The sequence below is a fragment of the Rattus rattus genome, chromosome 11 (assembly GCF_011064425.1).
Source record: "Rattus rattus isolate New Zealand chromosome 11, Rrattus_CSIRO_v1, whole genome shotgun sequence".
Lineage (NCBI taxonomy): Eukaryota > Metazoa > Chordata > Mammalia > Rodentia > Muridae > Rattus > Rattus rattus.
The window spans coordinates 71,664,319-71,684,402 of record NC_046164.1 but is presented as its reverse complement, the minus strand read 5'-3'; the positions used below and the strand labels follow the sequence as shown (position 1 = coordinate 71,684,402).

The 20,084-nt window shown below is 46.1% G+C and overlaps 1 protein-coding gene across 1 annotated transcript in view; it reads left to right on the top strand.

The window, feature by feature from the left end:
• Slc5a1 (solute carrier family 5 member 1) overlaps positions 1 to 16,662 on the top strand; it is a 59,564-nt gene extending 42,902 nt beyond the window's left edge. Inside the window, exons 8-15 of the mRNA XM_032916786.1 lie at positions 842 to 1,062; positions 1,238 to 1,373; positions 3,223 to 3,330; positions 6,733 to 6,883; positions 8,779 to 8,947; positions 11,414 to 11,629; positions 14,340 to 14,448; positions 16,188 to 16,662. Coding sequence (XP_032772677.1) covers positions 842 to 1,062; positions 1,238 to 1,373; positions 3,223 to 3,330; positions 6,733 to 6,883; positions 8,779 to 8,947; positions 11,414 to 11,629; positions 14,340 to 14,448; positions 16,188 to 16,411 — 1,334 coding nt within the window. The 3' untranslated portion in view covers positions 16,412 to 16,662. The remainder of the gene's footprint in view (positions 1 to 841; positions 1,063 to 1,237; positions 1,374 to 3,222; positions 3,331 to 6,732; positions 6,884 to 8,778; positions 8,948 to 11,413; positions 11,630 to 14,339; positions 14,449 to 16,187) is intronic.
• Positions 16,663 to 20,084: the final 3,422 nt, after the last annotated feature.

Genomic DNA, 20,084 nt, shown 5'->3' with positions numbered 1-20,084 from the left:
GAGACTCAGATTCGCACATTGTATGCTCAGTCTGAAACCGTACCTTGCATACTTTATGATGTCAGAAGTCCAATGTTTATGCCTTGTTGGTGATAGGTGATTTTTTGCATTTTAATGCTTTATTTGACAAAATTTAAAAACTGTTCACTCACTGTTGGTGTCTCCTGCCGTCTCTTGAAATTTCACATGACTATAAAAGACAGCACTGGGAAAGCCTCGTTGTTACAAGAAGATATAAGACGCGTTTTGTTCATAGACATAGAGGACCCTCCGGGTGACCTTCAAAGACTCTCGTGTACACTCTAGAGTTTAGTTTTCATTTGGTTTCCTTTGGTATGCTCTGGGAGGTCAGTAAATCCCAGGCTAGAAGGACTTGATACTGAGGTGAGAGGTGATTCCTCACCCGTACCTGGTCTATGGGAGGACCAGCTATTCTGGTCCACACTCCAGAAGGCGTCTCTAAGTCTGTGTTCTGAGTTGCGACACCCACACTGACAGCTGGGGGTTGAAGGAAAACTCATCTGCATGTGGTCCAAAGCCAAGGTCTTCCTTTAATAAGACTCCTTCCCTTTTGTACTGTTTGTAGTCAGGGCACTTCCGCAAGCCGATGCTTTGAAAAGTCGCAGCAGCTCCCAAGAAGGCTGTCAGAGTTAACACTCCCATTTTATAAAGGAGAAACTTAAGGCCTGGAGGGAAGATAATTTTCCCCAAGCCGTACATCAAGAGTGTTCTCTAATGCTGGTATCTTCTTGGTGTTTAAGATGCGTGTAGAATAAATCGCTATAAGGAAGTTAAATTGTTCACATTATTCCCCCCCTCTTTTTTGTACCAATATTTTCAGCTTTCCGCGAAGTAGGAGGGTATGAGGCCTTCATGGATAAGTACATGAAAGCTATTCCAACTTTGGTTTCTGATGGAAACATAACCGTCAAAGAAGAATGTTACACACCCAGGGCCGACTCGTTCCACATATTCCGAGACCCCATTACGGGGGACATGCCGTGGCCTGGGCTCATCTTCGGCCTGTCCATCCTCGCCCTGTGGTACTGGTGCACGGATCAGGTATACATCCTGGGTGTGCAGGTGGACGGGGGGCATGACCAAGACTCCCGGCTAGTTGGGGAAGGAGAGGGAGACTCACATGGCCTGCGGGCTGCTGGGGACAGAGGCTAAAGGGAAGCTGATATCAGAAGAGGGCCACGGCCTGCACAGCTCCTCACTGGATCGTTCCCGGCAGGTCATTGTGCAGCGATGCCTCTCAGCCAAGAACATGTCTCACGTGAAGGCTGGCTGTACCCTGTGTGGCTATCTGAAGCTACTGCCTATGTTCCTCATGGTGATGCCCGGAATGATCAGCCGGATTCTATACACAGGTAATTCCTCTGGTTGAGCTTCGACCATGCTTACGTTGCTGTCTCTAAGGCGCCGCGGAAGGAAGGCCTTCGGCTCCCTCCTCCTTTGCCTCCCTCACTTTCGCACCATGACTACCAAGCACCGGGGTTGCCCGTGTGCACAAACAGGGGCATTGAACTCTCGGGGTTGCCTTCTCGGATTTCTTTTTAAATAAAGGTATTGCTTATTTATATTTTAAAGTTTTATAGTCGAATAGCAGGTTTGCTTGACAACCTGAGCTTGATCTCTGGAGCCTGCCTTAGGAAAGGAGAGAACTAACTCCTTCATTTCTTACACTGACCTCTCGCGCCCTCCCCCCCCCTCCCCTCCCCCCCTCCCCCTCCCTCCCCTCCCCTCCCTCTCCCCCTCCGTCTCCTTTCCTCTCCCTCTCCCCTCCCTCCTTCTCCTCTCCCTCTCTCCAGGAAATAATTTTCCCTTTCCTGCGGTTCTGCACTAACCTTCAGGCTTGCAGTGGTGTCTAATAATTTGTCTTATAATTTTAATGTTAAAGGGCCCAGCCAGCCGCTGATGGCCCTGTGTTCTGAGCCCTGTTCTGTGACATTTTTCTTTGCTGGTGCCCCACACTTTGCCATTTTGAGTGACTGATTTGCCTTTGGTCTTTCTATGGCCTCCCAGCATTGCTATTGACAAGCTCTTGTTATGAATAAAAGTATTTGTCGGTTAGCTGTCACGAATCAAAACTGTTTTAAAACAATGAATAAATAAAGCACCACAGAGTGACAGTTGGCGAGAGCACCCTCCAAAGTGAAGCCAGAGTAGCTGGCAAGCACGTGCTGCGTTGTCCTTGGCTACATGCCTCTCTTGGCATTCACGTTTATGTACTGGCTTGCCCACCATGAGAAAGATACAGCTGGCCTCTGTATTCCTGACTCACACGTCTGTGGCTCTCCAACCACCTATATATTGTAAAATATTAAAACATTTGCACGTGTACAGAAAATATGTAAGCTTTTGCTTATCGCCTTTCCCAAAGAACATAGCATAGCATCTACCTCCATAGCATTTACAACTTCTGACGTGCTGTAAGTAATCTGGAGGTGGCTTAAGGGGAAGGTATGCGTGTGTCACAGCAGGTGCTATGACCTGTTATCTAACGGGCTGAGCACTGACAGACTTCGGCTCCTCTGGGTGAGGAGAATCCAGGACATGTGGGTCCCAAGAGTCAGTTGTTCAGCCAACAGAATAGCTCATTGTGATGGCTACTGAATATATTTATTTACAAAAATGTTACTGTAAAGACTTGGTGCTGTGTGGGGCAGTGCTACATGGGTACTTAGCAAGTATTGGCCAAGCTGAATTCTATACAAGTTTCTAGAATTTTCTCCCAGATTCTAGACTGTGTTTCCTTCTCCTCCCAGTCTCTTTCTTTCTTATCTCCACCCCAGATTTCTCACATCTTGGGGAATCACCCTTGTTTTCTAGGGGATATCTAAGAGACATTCAAAATAAACTTCAAAACTAGGAGCCACAGATCACTGTTATTTTTGGGGAAGGAAAAAAGGAGACAATTAAGCTATTAGGACAGGTGTCGTCTCCTCCCTTCCCCACCAGATCATTTCTGTGTCGTTTCTTCTCTGCCTGAGAACCATTTTCTCGCGGTGAGAGTTTCAGGATGTGTCTGTCAGTGCTGACGGGGCAGAGTTACGACACAGAGGGTTTACCTGAGGCCCATTTCCTGGCACCATTTCAGGCATTGGGCAGGAATGTCTTGTTTGAAGTGTTGCTTTAAGAAGGGAAACAGGCAACCACCTCCCCAGTGAATGTTTGCTGATGTAACTCTCCATCTCTCTCTCCTCTCTCTCTCTCTAGAAAAAATCGCCTGTGTCCTCCCCTCAGAATGTAAGAAATACTGCGGCACCCCGGTGGGCTGTACCAACATCGCCTACCCCACACTGGTGGTGGAACTCATGCCTAACGGTGAGACTTTCTTGGGAGTTCAGTTCGGTTTAGGCTCCACCTAGACTCCCAGATGCATTCTGGGACAAAGCCATTTCCAAGCCAGGGGTGTGTCCAAGGGTGGAAGCCTTATTTCCGTGACTTTGAGTTTAATTTATGTCTCATGATGTATGGTTTGATTGGGGTCTAGAAATCCTGGGTCTTGTCCATCTGTTGCTCCAAGAGAGGAAATGGTCTGAAAACTTGTGAGGGAGAGAAATTCTCTTTCCACGCCTGTGCGGTTAATCATTTAAAGCACTTAAACAGAGAGGCAGTAACTTATAACAGGCGTTTTGGAAGACAGTGTGAGGCTCCTAAGTGTTTAAACACAAATGGAGAAAACCGTGGTCTATATAAACACCAGGATGACATTCAGACACACAAGAAGGTCATCTGTTTACTTGTAGCAACATGGATGACCCTGCAAGGTGTTAAGTGACATCAGCCAGTAGCAGAAACACAAATGCTGAATGATCTCATTGCAATATTTAGAGTGTGTGTGTGTGTGTGTGTGTGTGTGTGCATGTGGAAGCCACAAGTAGATATCAAGTCTCCACTTCTATTATTACTTACAATATCGTATTCATTATCACTGTATATGTGTATATGATTGTGCATGTGGGTATCGGGTGACAGCTTTAGGACTCGCTTCTCTCCTCCCACTGTAGGTTCTGGGGATCATACTCAGGTCATGAGCCGTGTGCCCATCCCCTTTTCCCATAGAGCCACTTCTTTGACCCATGCACCTCTTTTCCCCCCACATTTTTAAAATTCACATCGTGATAAAAATGTTAAGTATATAATGGGAAGATCTGCAAATTTGTAGAGAACATTTTAATGACAGCAATTGCAATAGTCTATATTTTACTCATTTATAATAATAATAGTTATTTTCCTATTTTATTTATTTTATTATCATTAAAATGTAATTACTTCATTTCCCCATTCCCTTTCCCCCCTCCAACTCCTCCTATGTACACCCCTTTCACCCTCCCAAATTCCTGGCACACACACGCGCGTGCACACACATGCACACACACACACACACACACACACAGAGTCCATTTAGTGTTTTTTGCATGTATATGTTTCCAGAGCTGACCACTTGGTGTTGGATAACCAATTAGGAGCTCATCTCTGAGGGGAGACAACTTCTCCTGCTCTTAGCATCCCTCAGTTGCCTGCAGTTCTTTGCCTAGGCTTGGAGCCCCGTCCATGTTAGTATGCCTATTGGCGTTATCCTTGTTCAAGTCTTGTGTAAACAGCCAAATTATTAAGGTGTCAGGTGTGAAACTTCCCTGTCATTCCTAGGACACAATCTTAAAGCAGATTTCCTGGTCTTCCAGGTCTAACCTTGTCTCTACCCTGTCTTCCTCGATGTCCCATGAGCCTTCACCCACACACATATCTTAAGACACGATATCTCATTGAATTTGGAACTCACAGTCTCATCCCAAAATGTGTCTGTGCCCCACCAGCACCGGGGTTGCAGTCCAATGCTACAGTTCTGGGCTTTATGTAGATTCTGGGGATTTAAAATCAAATCTTCATGCTTACATAGCAAATATTTTACCCACTGAACCACCAGCTCAACCTCCCTCCCTTATTCTCTATCTATCTATCTATCTATCTATCTATCTATCTATCTATCTATCTATCTACTATCTATCTATCTACCATCTCTGTTTCCTCTTTGTTTGAGGCAGAGTCTTATTTAAGGCAGGCTGGCCTTGAATTGAGTTGATATTAATCTTCTTCTCCGAGCTTCCCTCGTGCTTGGAGTACTGATGTGCACCACCGTGGCTAGCTTTCTTTTTGTAACTTTTTCACCACCATCTTTATGCACAAGCTTGGGCAAAGGAAGCATTTGTATTCAGATCGTGTAAGAGTGGGAATAATGTTTAACTTCTCCACTGAACCTGACTGCTTATTGATGAAGGTTCCAGTGAGCAAAAGTCATGCTGGTATTTGCGGGAATGGATAGTTCACTTCTGCAAAATGGCCCTCTATACCTCTGCTCTCACGAGACCCTAGCACACGGTGCCATAGTGGAACGGCGAACGACAAAAAGACGTGTGCAAAACTGCAAAACGCTGTGTGTGCGCGTGCTGTTTCTGCCTCTCTGGCTGCCTTCTGACTCCTGTGAAGACTGAAACCCTGGTGCCTCTCTTGGGCTAAACCACACAGCATTGCCCATTCCTCCCCTTACGTTGCTCAATAGCTTTTAATGTCGTTAATCAGTTGTCTTCCTTGAAGGTTTCGCTTTGGGATCATAATATTATCTTCTCCTGTTTGTCTCTTTCCCCATCTTCTTGGGCTGCCTCTCCTGCTCCCACTCATAGATTCAGCTTCCTCTCAGCCACTGAGTGTCCCCCACTAACCCACACCAGGTCTCTCCATGTGTCTCCTAATTATCTTGTACTTGTCTTCCGGTTTACTTAGTGTGATGGTGTTCTACAATTCTGGGGTGGCCTAGGCTGCTATCCAACTAGACTTAACGAACACCTGTCGAGTATGTAAGCGACTGAGGTTTAGTAAGAACAGAAAAAAAAGGGAGGAAATTAAGCTGTTCGTCCCTACGCTGCTCAAACCACTAATGACAAAGCTTATGGTGGGCAGAAAGCCCAGAATCTATTAGTCGTTCAGCCCATGAGGCTGGATGTCTCAGCTGGTCCTTAGTTGATGCTGGAATTCCTAAGAAGTAGGCTCTAATGCCACTGAAGGAATGAACTTGCCAGCTAGAGCTAGGCAAACAGGCAAAGAGCAGGAACTGCCTTCTTCCATGCCCTTTATGTAGGCTGTCACCAGAAGGTGTGGCCCGGAGTAAAGCTGGGTCTTCCCACCTCAAAAGATCCGGATCATAGGTGGGTCTTCCCACCTCTAATGATTTCTAATTAAGAAAAACCCCTCAGGGATGTACCCACCCCTCAGGTTTTAGTTAATTCCCGATACAGCCAAGCTGACAACCACGGACAGCCATTATACTGCATGCCCGTGCCCTTGCCAGATGGGATTTGCGCCAGGCTCCCACTCCCAGATGCCCTTTCAGTTTCTTTTCAATCTAAGTTAAGTTCTGCTAGACCATGAATCCTTCGGGTGAGCGCCCTTATGAAACGCCTGCCACTGCCACCCCGCCACACTCAATACCACCATCATCCTTACCATTTAATTGAAATGTATCTGATGTGTATCTGTCTCTCCACCATTGCCTGCTGAGGTCTTAGCATTTAAAACTACAGCCCATTCTTAAAACATCCATTCTTCCTTGAGCAATGGATTTGAGGACACGACATGGTTTCTAAAAGCAAACAAACGTTGGGTTCGGTCCACAGCGGCAGGGAGTTGGAATGATGAGTATGCCGCTCAGAACCTGTTCTCTTCCAGGACTGCGAGGCCTGATGCTGTCTGTCATGATGGCTTCCCTCATGAGCTCCTTGACCTCCATCTTCAACAGCGCCAGCACTCTCTTCACCATGGACATCTACACCAAGATCCGGAAGGGAGCATCCGAGAAGGAGCTCATGATTGCAGGAAGGTAAACGCAGCCCCCTGCACCCCAGCCTGTAGCACGGACGCTTAGCAGATCATGAAAGTTCTACCCACCGTGTTAGGCAAGACTAGCAGGTACTTGGCCTGACTGGAGTCGTCTCTGCGGCCAGTTATACTTGCCTGTCACTGGCTTTCTGTTTTCTGTGGTACCAGAACTCAGAGCGCTGGACATTCTGGGCAAGCGCTAGACCACAGAGCTACACCCCCCAGCCCTGTCAGTTCAATTCACATAGAAAACAATCGAACGGTGTTCCACTGGAGTTGGAAGAGACATAAGAAATCAACTCCTTTATCTCAGGCTACCGATGAGCATTAACAGGATGCACTTGTCTGTGCCTTAACTAGGGCTGGACTGAGCAGGGCCAGGCCCGCCATCTGCAGCAGATTAAATCCCCACTGGGGCTCTTTACTGCTCCAGGATTCTCCTCACATCCTCACCTCTCTAATTGCTCTGTTTCTGGGGGCCCAAGTGTTCCTGATGTCTTGACCCTTTGAAGCAACATTTTTGTTTCAAAGAGGAAGGGAAGATGGACTGAAATTCCATTTGTGAACATCCTCCATCAATTACAAAGCACCAGCTCTGTGCACATGATCTTAACAATGGTGCTGGGATTGAACTTGGCGCTTGGCACATACTAGGCTCATACTCTGCCACTGGGCTGCATCCTTACTCTGTATTTTTGTTGTTGTTGTTTTTTTGGGGTATTTTTTTTTGGAGATAATAAGAATCCCCTCCAAAAGGGGTATCTGACCAGCAAAGAAACTACTACCTTACACCCTACTGAGCAGCACTGAGACCTTGATTGGCTTTTTTTCTTATAAGTCACCTACTGAAAAGGAAAACCAGTATGTTGACTTTTCAATTCTACTGTGCATCCCATAACTGGCTTTGGGTTTGCTCAACACGGAACAACCTCACAGTGACCTGAAACAATAGTATGGTTTGTAAGAGCAATGAAGGGCTCAGAGAAGGAAGAGGCAGGCATGGTGTCGTGTGTGGTTGGGGAGGGCTTGGCAGAGGGAGATCTTAGAGTCAGAAATGGCTGGTGGCATGGGAAGGTCCTCCAGGGGAAGATCTAGGTGAAAACAGCACTCATTTGCTTTAAATGCACACAGGGTACAGGAGCTCTCGTGTCCTTTATAATTCCATCATGTGCACAAGTAATAAGATCTCGTAAGAGGATCTCCCACGGTTTTACAACATGAAGTAAAGCTCAGGAAGAAGGGAGCTAGAAATACCTGGTTACTTCCTAACCAGCCCTGTTTCTGCAGAATCTCTCCTTGGCTGATGGTTTTAGTTTTGTTAAAACTTTATGAGATAGAAGGAAGCAGAGATGGCGTTTAAGAAATTTTATCATCCCCAGTTTGCGAGAAGCTTTTCTCTTATTAATCTTTATCCCAATCTCAGTTTTCAGCTGGAGAACTGGAGACTTGGAGAGAGATTAGGTAGCATGTTTTATATTTTATATCACGCAGAAACAATAAGAACTCGAGTCCACTATTACCCTGCTCCAGAGTCTATAACCTCGTCCCTATACTTTGATTCCTCTCAAAGTGGGGTTTTGTATGTTAGGTCACTGGGCCTGGCTGACTGTTGAAAGTCAAATATATTTCTGTTATCCCTAGACACAGATAACTTTCAGGTAAGCAGAGTAAGGAGGAAAGAAGCCTCAGGAGTGGATCTGCTTATTTTGCTTCACTGTGTTGATATGAGATATGTATATATCATACAATACACGTGTAAGCATGCATATATATATGTATATGTATATGCTTGTGACATCTTCATATAGGTGTGTACATATACATGCATATATTATTGATATGTATACATTCATTCATGTAGAGCGCTGACATCCTGTCCTGGCACTTTGATTTCAGGTTGTTCATCCTCGTGCTGATCGGCGTCAGCATTGCCTGGGTGCCCATTGTGCAGTCTGCTCAAAGCGGGCAGCTCTTTGACTACATCCAGTCCATCACCAGTTACCTGGGGCCGCCCATTGCAGCCGTCTTCCTGCTGGCTATTTTCTGCAAGAGAGTCAATGAACCGGTAGGTGTCGGTCGGTCCAGCAGCTCCAGTCTGCAGCCAGTGTGCTGCAGACGGTGTTTACGGGGATTTGCATATTCTCCGTGAAAAGGATTCTGGGTCTCAGAGATTTCAAACAGAAATGGATATGCAGTGATAGGTTTGCATGGGTTTGCCTCGAGGAACCATAAGGCTCCCTGAGGGTTGCCGTGAGCCCTCAAGAGTTAGTATCAGATCCACTCTCTTTCTTCGACTCCCCTGTCCTTGTTATAAGGTCCTAACTAATAGTGTATGCTTCCCGTCGAATCCTTTTTTTTCCCTATTTTGATGCATGGTTTAATTTTCTTTGACATGGCCTCTGAAATACTTATATTTACATTGCCTTCCAGAAGACTATCTTTAAACAGTAGGGGCCTTCTTTAACAAAGGAGAAATAACTGGAACAGAGGTGTCTCCTATTTGGAGTGGAGTACAGTCTTTGACAAGAGCTTCTCCCTCCTTGGTCTTTGACAAGATAGGTTGTGTAGTGCATGAGGAATGAGTTAGCCACAAGGGTCACGTGACACTCTGCACATTCATAGAGCCTCTGCCCAGTGTGGGTTCACTGGTGGACAGTGAAGTTGGCCATACGTTACACATATAAGGTTTCCCCCATTATAAATTCTCTCATGCATGAGTATGTGTGAGTTACAAGTGAAGGTTCCCATGGTCATTCTACACATAAGGGAGGTCTCCACCCTCAAGTCTCTGGTGATGAGGCAGGAGAGCTGGCTGGAGGCTTTCCCACACTCACTGAGTAATCTTTCTCTACTGTCTGAATTTTTTGGTGCACAGTAAAGTGTTCCATGTTCTTCACACACACCTGCCTTCTCACCATCATGGCTCCACTGTTTCTCCCATCCAACCTCTGGGACTCTGACTTGACTCTGTGGCTCCCACTAGAAAGTCTTGTCTGTAGTTCCCGGGTAAGCAACTCTAGAGGGTGTTCTAGTAGAAGCCACCTCCAGTGTAAACTTGTCTTTCTAGTTGGGATTCTCAGGGCCCCAGAAAGGACAAAGCCCTAGTGCTAAGGCCGTTCATTGGTGAAACCGTGCAAGACTCCATATCCTCCTGGACAGAGAAAACAAATTGGACAAAGACCCTAGGAAATTAGCATAGATGGCATCATTAAGTAGCCAGTAATGTAGTGTGTGGTGGTTTTAATGAGAATAGCCTCCACAGGCTCTCTTTTGGTGCTTGGGCCTCATTGGTGGAACTGTTTGGGAAGGATTAGGAGGTGTGGCCTTGTTGGAGGAAGTGTGTCGCTGGGGTTGGACTCTGAGGTTTCAATAGCCCATTCCATTTCCTGTTAGCTCGATCTCTCTCTGCCCTGTGTTTACGAATCAGATCAGCTCTATTTCAGAGAGTCAAGGAAACTCATTGAGCTAGACCCTGGAGAATATTGGCTATCTATCTGGGTGCAGAGTTTGGCTGCCTGTGGTCAAATAGGGTGGGTCCTTGTGGGGGGAACCTAGAACTTGGTTTGTCTGTAGGCAGAGGTAGCAAGATTAGGCAAGGGCACTGGATGTGCACCCTGGGCTAGATCAGGTAGGCTGGGGAGAAGGCATGAATGAGTTAGAGAGACTTGCTGGGCTAGACTGTGGAGAAGGATGTAGGGCATCTGTGAGGGTAGATAGGTGGGACACAGCACAGAGGAGACCCAAGAGTGCTGGCAGGCAGGTCAGGTTGTCGTGGAATCTTAGAGGTAGTTTGTGGTTCAGACACGTATGACCAGACTAGGTAGGGGTGCTAGAACGGAGACTTGAGCTAGGTCTGGTGGGAGACTCATGGAGTTAGACCCTGGAGAAGGATGTGGGAGAACTGGCAGGCTGGATAGGTTGGAAATGAAGCCAGAAGGGCCTGTGGGGTGCTGGGGATGTCCTATATATTCTTATGGAAAAGTTCCTTTCTTCCTCATTCCTTAAAAATTCCTTAACTTGTTTTATGATGCCTTCAGAGAAGATTTATTGCCATTAATGACTTTGTATCAGATGGTACCCAAATCTGGAATCTTGTGAGGACGTTAGCCGAAGATGTGCAGGCTCAAATGATGACGGCTTTTATTTTTGTGGTGCTGAGGATTGAGTCTGTGGCCTCACACGATCACTCCACTACTGAGCCACACCCCTCACCCTCAAACTAGTTTGTAGGTTAGAAGGAGGCTTTCGACTTAAGACACATCGTCAATAGTCTATAGTTTGATCCCATTATATTTTGAATTCTTGTTTTACGATCCAGATACCATGTTGCTGAAACGATAAGACGGTCTCATAGAAAGTGCTACTTAACAGTTCTGGCCTGGATAAAGGTTTCAGTGTTTTGGCCCCTGGTGGCCTGGAGGGGCCTTTTCTCCTCTCTTCCTCAATTCCTGTCTTCTACTACTTAAGGATATGAGAATGTCGGTTGCTTTCTGGTTGCAGCACAGTTAACCCAGGTTTCCTCCTCCCACAGGGAGCCTTCTGGGGACTGATTCTCGGCTTCCTGATTGGAATCTCCCGTATGATCACCGAGTTCGCCTACGGAACCGGAAGCTGCATGGAGCCCAGCAACTGCCCCAAGATCATCTGCGGGGTCCACTATCTGTACTTTGCCATCATCCTCTTCGCCATCAGCGTCGTCACCGTCTTGGTCATCTCCCTCCTCACCAAGCCCATCCCAGACGTGCACGTGAGTATCCACTTGAGGTCTTCCCCGCTCTCGTTCCACAGGCCCTGTCTGCAGCACCCACACGAGCACCCCATACTTTATGTGACTGAAAGAGTTCCGGCTTGTCTTTGGTTTCATGTGGAAGGATGCGGGGTGAAGAACTCGGAATGCTTGCTGTACCAGCGCTGTCTGGTGCAGGTCCTTACCGCCCAGACTTCAGACTAGAGGCTGTTCTGTAGACCCTGTCCCTGAGCTATGAGTGAAGTGGGGTCACTTGACAGGCAACGTAACACTAGATTAGATCTAATCAAAAGTCATATCTCTTGTGAAAGTTCCACGGCCAAATCATCCACATCCCAGCAGGGAATGTGCCTCGTTACCAAAATCACCCCAGTCAGGGAGGCCTACACTGAAGTGGTTTACTTCTTGGCTTTTCCTAATTAGGACATTTTTAGCAGTATGCTTTGTTCTGTGGCTATAATTGAATGCCATGGACTATGTAGATTATAAGTAATAAGTTCGTTTCTCTCACAGTTATGGACGCTGGAACACCAGAGATTGAGAGGCCTCATGTGGTGAGGGCTTCTTACAGCATAATAACATGGCAGTTGGCGGCGTCATGATAGACGCTGCGTGTGAGAGGGAAGGAGAGAGGGTTGGAGTCAACCTCACCACTCTGTTATTTTTTATCAGACAGGTCCTCCCATGATAGCGATATTCTAATCTAAACAAAGATCCCAGCTCTTAATAGCGTCCATCACACTGGCGATTACGTGCTGATATTTGTTTTGGAGGAGACATTCAGGTCACATCACTCTACCAATGTTCTCCCACTCCAAGCCTTCAGAAGCCATGATACATTTCTTTAGCTGCAGATGCTGCCGTTGGGTTAAAGTTCTTTCATAGATTTACCAATTCAAAGAAGGATAACCGATGACAGGCCCGTTCTATTATAAACAAGATAGTCAGATGACCCAACACGAAACGGATCTCTAATGTTCTCAGGTTTGCAAGGGAACAGAGCTAGGAAATTGACCCAATTGTCTCAATTAGGGCTTCAGTTACTGTGAAGACACAGCGTGACCAAGGTAACTTTTAGAAAACATTTAGTTGGGGCTGGCTTAGCGTTTCAGAGGTTTAGTCCATTAACATCATGGCGAGAAGCATGACAGCATGCAGGCAGACACAGTGTTGGAGAAGACGTTGAGAGTTCTACATCTTAATCAGAAGGCAGCCAGGAGGACTGATTCCACACTGGGCAGAGCTTGAGCACGAGGAGAGCTCAAAGCCCACTCCTGCAATGACATATTTCCTCCTACAAGGCCACACCTCCTAATAGTGCCACTCCCCATGGGCCAAGCATCCAAACCATGAATCCTGGAGGCCACACCTATTCAAACCACCACACCAGTCATCTGTAGGAAGAGAAAAAGGGTTGTATGAACACTTTACCTCAGCACACAGATAAACAAGCACTGGCAGAATCCTTAAGAGACTTTAACCTCAGAATCTAGTGATCAAGATCTGAGACAAACCTTAATGTAAAACAGAGTCTGCATTTGTAGCTGCGGGGTCACCAGCTTTCCCCAGCTCTGTGATAGGGATTTTTATGTTGTATCAACCATTTTCCTGAATCTTAGTCTTCAGAAGTATTGAAGCCACAAACATATTTATCTCCGAGCTTCCTTGCGAAATGGGAAACCCAAAAGGCTTGATAGGGCTGGACATGACACATTGATTCTCTCAGACTTGGGCAAATTCCTACCTCACGTTCTGGACTCTACCAGTAGCGACTGCCCCTACTCTACCTTGTCGATATGGTTCATGCTTCTAGTTTTCATTTTATTATATATCTTATTCTTGGGACAGCGTTCAATAATAGGATCTTATGGCGCTGGTGCAGATAAACCACTGTCTGGTCTTGTTTCCTAGTAGCAGTGTTGAAAAAATTTATTTATCAGGAGAAAAGTGAATTCATTCACACACCAAACATTTATATCTCAGGCAAATTTTTTTGATACCTTCATATAGAAATATGCTGAATTCTGGTCATTTACACCACCTGCTGCCAACTTCCTTCTCCTGAAACATTTTCTTTCCAACAAGCCCGCTCTTTCTTCGAATCTTCCCTTTTGACCCACAAAGTTTAATTATGGTTGCTTTCATGGGAATGAGCAGGGAATCAGTCAGAACATGAGGACTTACCACTGCTAGGCCACTGAAGAAAACGACATTCCGTCTCTAGTGTCCTTTAGTTGTCCAGAGTCCCTCAGTGTATGCTGGGGTCTCACGATCACCTTCCCTGTTTCCTCAGGCGTGGTGACAGGCCCAGCCCTGTGCAGGCCGTAGCTGCACTGGGTTATGGAGGCGAAAGTGTATCATGTCTAGCACTCCTTCATTCCTCCCAGCCTTCTCTTTCGTTCCTCTTGTCTTCTCTTCTGTGACACTTCCCTGAGCCTTGGAGGTCATGGTGCGATGCCTTGCTTAGGGATGAGTTGAGGTGGTCTCTTAACCTCTCTCTATATTATGATGTACAATATAGATATAGACTGCATGTGTGTACTCACATTCCAACCACATTTAGAAACGATGTGTGAATGAGACAGATATCCTTCTTTCCTTGGTGTGGAGAGGCCATGTTCTTTTCCTCGCTTGATGCACCCTTTTTTGTCCCCCTCAAGTCCTAAGACACTGCTTACATCTTCCCGGTAACGCTCTGCTTTCTCCACAGCTGTACCGTCTGTGCTGGAGTCTACGTAACAGCACAGAAGAGCGCATCGACCTGGATGCAGGAGAGGAGGAGCCCGTCGAGGAGGACCCTAAAGATACCATTGAAATAGGTGAGTTCCTAAGCCATTTATCGAAGTCTTTCGGGAATGCCTTCCTCAAGGCTCGCGTCAAGCCCCAGGGACTGAGAGAGGAGCAGGGCGAAAGGCAGCTGTATAGATGTCTTTGAGAACCGTTCACCACATGGGTGAAGCTGAGAGAAAACCTCTCAGCCGCCTCACTTCTCGTGTTTAGCAGATGTTTGGCAGAACTCAATGAGTCAGTGGATGAAGAATTTGTTCTTGACTTGGAGCAGAGTCAGGGGTCAGGGAATTAGGGCTTTGCTGATATAACCTGTGGCCTAAGACAGAGACGTACACAATGCTATGCTCACTTCCGGTGACACTGGCGGTATGGGGCAGAGGCTCTGAGGATCTTACATCTTTCTACTTCAGAGTTCTCTGGATTGGAAATCGGAGAAATGCCATTTCTCCGGATGCTTAAGATGATGCTTAGTGTGCAGACTTATTTTTAATGATTTTTTTTTCAGTTCTGGGGACCAAGCCTTATTTAGGCTTAGCACATTGCAAGGGAAGCACTCTGTCTCTGAGCTACCCTACTGTAGCCCGAGGCTTGCCCTTCAAATTAAGTCTGCCTTCAACGTTCATGTGGCACCTTTTACTCTACACAGAACAGGTGCACACACAGCGAATACACGTGTGTGGTGTGCAGAAGAGGTACGGGAACCAGAGTTCGTGAGCTTTATCTGGCACTGAAGTCGAAGCCCCATTCTGCAGGACAGTACTAGATGAAACAGGAGAGGTTATAAGTCTGGCATCAGAAGCATACAATTCTAGCTGTGGACCTACTAGGTGTCTAAACTCACTATGCGCCTAGAGACTAATTAGCCTCTCATCACCTCACTTTAGAGTCCTGATACATATATGCTTTGGATCACTAAAGCTCTGTTTTAAAAAATTGTGTAAGCTAGAAGTGGTGGCACACTTCCATAATCCCAGTGGCTGAGATGTGAGACCTGCTACATATTTAGACTCTAAAACAGAATGCTATAACTTATCAAAACCAGGACGTAGCAAGCAGTAGTCCCTAAACATTGCGTTAAAACATTCAGTGGTGCTGGTCTCACAGCTGGTGACTGGCAGAGCCGGCATTTGAAACTACATCTGTCTGTCTCCAGTGCCACACCTGACCTCAGAGGAGGGACTCTGTTCCCTTGACAGGCATCCACTTTGGGTGTCATACCCAACTGGGCGGTTTGATTTAGCAGTGTGAGCAAGCGCCAGCTTGTACTGAGACCAACAAGTATTGATCTCTGTTGCGCCTTTTGGGGCCTGTTCAGAGCAAACTTTACCCTCCAGACAGATCCGTTGTGAAACCTCAGAAGGGGCAAGTTCAGACAATTCTCTTCTGAGTCAGGCCGGCCTCGTTGCCATCCAGTGGTATAGCAAACAGGTACAGGTTCTGTATTTCAGAGATGGACTTAGCATTTCTTCCTGAGTCAGCTGTCCATCTCAGTGTTAGCACTTACCTCTCATCGTCTGTTACCTTGTCTGACTATTCTAAATCAAAACACACCTTACTGGTCCTGGAAGAGATAAAACACAGATGACCTGAGGATGCAGGATGCAGGTCAGCATGGCCTCACGGGTAAACCTGAATCCCGCCCTGAGAATGAGAGCGCTGGGATGCTGCTAGAGAATGGGAAATGCTTTGTGGTACTCCCGTCTTCCCTGGGAACTCTTTCCGGGCCCTTTAGCCTTTGCATCTAACAATCCCTTACATCTTTCTGTAGACGCAGAAGTCCCCCAGAAGGAGAAGGGGTGCTTCAGGAAGGCATACGACCTGTTCTGTGGGCTGGACCAGGAAAAAGGACCGAAGATGACTAAGGAAGAGGAGGAAGCTATGAAGCTGAAGATGACGGACACTTCCGAGAAGCCCTTGTGGAGGACAGTGGTGAACATCAACGGCATCATCCTCCTGGCAGTGGCTGTCTTCTGCCACGCCTATTTTGCCTGAACCCCGCCTTCTGGGGTAGACTTGGCGACTCTGGAGTTATTATTTCCCACTAGACCCCGCCACTCTGTAGTGGTAAGGGGAAACCGGCCAGTTGTAAATTTTACTCATTTGGATAAAAGATGTATAAGTGTGATTGTAGGCCTGCTTGAGGAAAATGATTACCCTGCTGTGAATTTATGCCTGTGAAGTCAGTGTGCCCCACTCGTCCGTCACACCAGAGCTTTGGAGTGACGTTGACTCAGATGTAGAAAAAGTCATACGGAGACACAGAAGCCCTGTGTTGTCCGATGTCTGTCTCAGGTACGTCCAGCGTGTAACTATTGTTTATAATTCTTAAATACTATTTTTTAAAATTGTGGTCTGGTTCCTGACATTTTTCTACCTGACCCCTCACCAATTCCTCCTCCTCCTCCTATTTTTTTTTTTTCTAAAAGAAATTCCCCATCATCGCATCCCTTTAGAGTTTTTTGGTTTTTTGTTTTGTTTTTGGTTTTTTTTGTTTGTTTGTTTTTGTTTTTAATTAAAAAAAATCAAGTTGACAAATGAAAAAGTGCCCAGAAGCTGAGGATAGGAACCGTGCCCTGTGAATTTGTTCTTTAAAGTGGCAGTCTCAGGAGACTGTATTTATTTGAACAGGGCAGGGGACTCACACCAGTCGGGGTACAGGCAATCGTGAGTACTGAGAATTTTCCGGTCTTTAAAACATGCCCAGTGTGTGTCTCCTGGTTTGCTACAACTCATCTCTGTGGTCACTGCACCTGAAGCGTCTTAGCCCCTCAGGAATGTTCGTCGACTCCATAAGTCTTATGGCATTTACTGATGGGTGCAACCTGGCCCTGCCTTAGCTTTTATTTTATTGTTTCGTTTTGTTTTGTTATTTTTGTGGCTGCACAAAGTATACCAGTGGTGTCTATTATGGCCTGGAATGCATTTTCCAGTGACTCTCTGCTTCATGGTGCTGATGTTGACATGCAATAAAGTCTTAGAAGCTGACATTACTTGATAGGCCAGAGTAAATGCACCGGCAGGAACATCTGCTATCCCGATGCAGCACGCTTTCCCAGGAATCACTGAAATAATTAACCAGAGGGCCTCTTTCCCATGTGCTCACATGACCACAATGATTGCCTTGTACGGTGTCTTCACTGGTGATCCACCCACTGACCAGACTAAGGCAGCCGGCGGCCTCAGTTCTAGATGGTGGTTTTAGTTGGAAGAAGATCGTTTATGTTGAGCTAGTTTCCCATGGGAAAATAATTTTCATTTAACTTAAAATTAATTAATGAATTAAAATTATACTTGCAAACTCTCAATTGTATTGTAATATCATCCCATTGGAGCTAGGAAATCAGTGTGTTCGTGTAATTTGATTTCAAGTTAGCTTAGGAAAGAGCTGAGTAAGGTGCTGGGCGCAGAAGTATCTCGGAGCGTCAATGGATGGCTTGTTGTTAGAGAACAAAAAAACCTGGAGGGAGTTGTTTAAGGTGTTTTCTTGTTCCCCTTCAGCTGTGTTGAGAAGAGGGGAAATTGGGGAACCACGCGTGGCCAACACACTCAGAGTATACACTTGGGGTGCTCAGGTGTGGGTGGGCTTTGTGGTAAGCCATGATCCTTGAGAGGAGAAAGGGAGGGACTGAAACCTGGGGAGGGAAAGGGCAGTGTAAACTACCTGGATTGTCTTGGTTTCATTGCATGGCCAATGATTTACTGTATATATTGTAATAAATTATTTTGTCTGACTGGTGTGCTTTTCCCTGTGGAAGATGGAAAGTCTTGGTGCTTGTAGAAGATGCTTTGGAAAGGGAATGGGACACACATAAACGACAAGGGGTGGGCAGGTGCTACATTAAGTTGTTTTATAGCTTCATTGGTTAAAGGGTATTTTGTTGACAAAAATAAAAAAAAAAACATGGGCATCCCAACAGCTTTGAAATTGCAGGTAAATAGTTAACCTAGTTGTTAGCATTCAGACACACACACACACACACACACACACACACACACACACACACACACTTGAGTGATTAAAAACTATAACCAAAACCAGGTACAGAAGTGTGACCCTATATTCTCAAGTACTAGAAAGGCCCAAGTAGAAGGATGCTTGAACACAAGAGTTTGATTCCTAACTCAGCTATTCAGAAATACTGGCTGCCCTGTGAGTTCAGACAGCATTGTAAGACTTTGGATATTATCCAGATTGCCCTTGGAGGACAGAGAATGTGCCAAGTCTTAGCTCCCTACCTATGGTCACCTCTGAGGCCAGAGCAGTGTGTCAAACTTCAATCTTTACCGATGGTTGCCCTCCGAGGTCAGGGAGTACATCGAGGCTTTGAACTCCACCATGGGTCCAACTCTGAGGTCAAAGGATTCAATGAGACTTGATACCCGAGCCAGAGCACCCTCAGAAGCCAGCAAGTAGAGGGAGGTTTCAGCCCCACACTGGCAGTTTTTCTCAGAGGTTAGGGAGAGGGTGGAGACTCTGGTCCCACCTGTCTTTATTCCCTAAAACAATTGGTTCTTACGGAGTGACTGACTGCATTGTAGTCAGCTGATGCGCTACATCGTGAGTTTATTGCTGGATTGTGACCCGTTGTTGCAGGCAGAAATCAACTCCCAGGAAATATCATCTCCACACAATTACAGCCTAGTCTCTCCTGAACACCACAAACACTTTCACAGAGACGAGGTAAACTGAGTCAGTAACAATAACCCTTACCCAATGACTGACTTCTAAGCAAGTAGATCCCAGTACAAAAAAAAAAACCACAATCCTATTATATCCCTCAATGACAGCAACATAAATGAAACTAGAAAACCAAACCAAGAGAATGACTATAAGTGTGTTTGAAGATGTCAAAGAAGACACAAGCAGACCCCTGAATGAGTTCCAAGACAAAGAGCTGAGTGAGAGAAAGTCAATTCAGGGTGTGGGAGCCATAGGGCTCAACTCTGTTTATAGTAGTTCTGGGCTGTTTACAACCTTGGTAAAAAAGCTTCTTTCTCTTAATGGACAACAGACAGTACCGAGGCTCACAACTGGTGGAAATGCTGTGAGTCCAAGACTGTGGGCTCAACACTAAGTTGGCCGTCTTTATCACCTCACTTCCCAAGGCTCAAAGAACACCACGGAAGAGGAAATGGGGAGGACTTGTGATCCAGAGCAGGGAGGAGTGCTGTGAAATGCGGTCTCTAGGACATGGCATGACATGTCATGACTACTCGCAGCAGCTGGGGGCATCTGCACAAGACTTGGACAAGAGCAAATCAGCTGAAATCTCACATAGATGGGACAGAGGATCTCTGGGACTGAAGAGCTATTGATAGCATTGTTGTGTTATAGCTGCTGAGCAAAAAAAGGAATCATTCATTCATTTCTAAATTCTCAGAAACTTCAACTCTCTCTCCCTCTAGCCCCTCAGACCCTCTCCCTCTCAATGACAAGTAATGAACAGAACTGAGAGACCATGGGGCCCTCTCTCCCCATCCAGACACAAGAAGCAACACAGAACACCAAACAGAACAGAGAAGAAACCCTACACACCCTAAAATAATGAATGCACAGAACTCTCCCCTCCCTCTGGTGTACTAGAAGCCAAAAGGGCTTAGGTTCCTCAAGCCCCCATACCTGTCTGCAGGATAAAAAAAAAGACACCAGACACTAATTGGACTT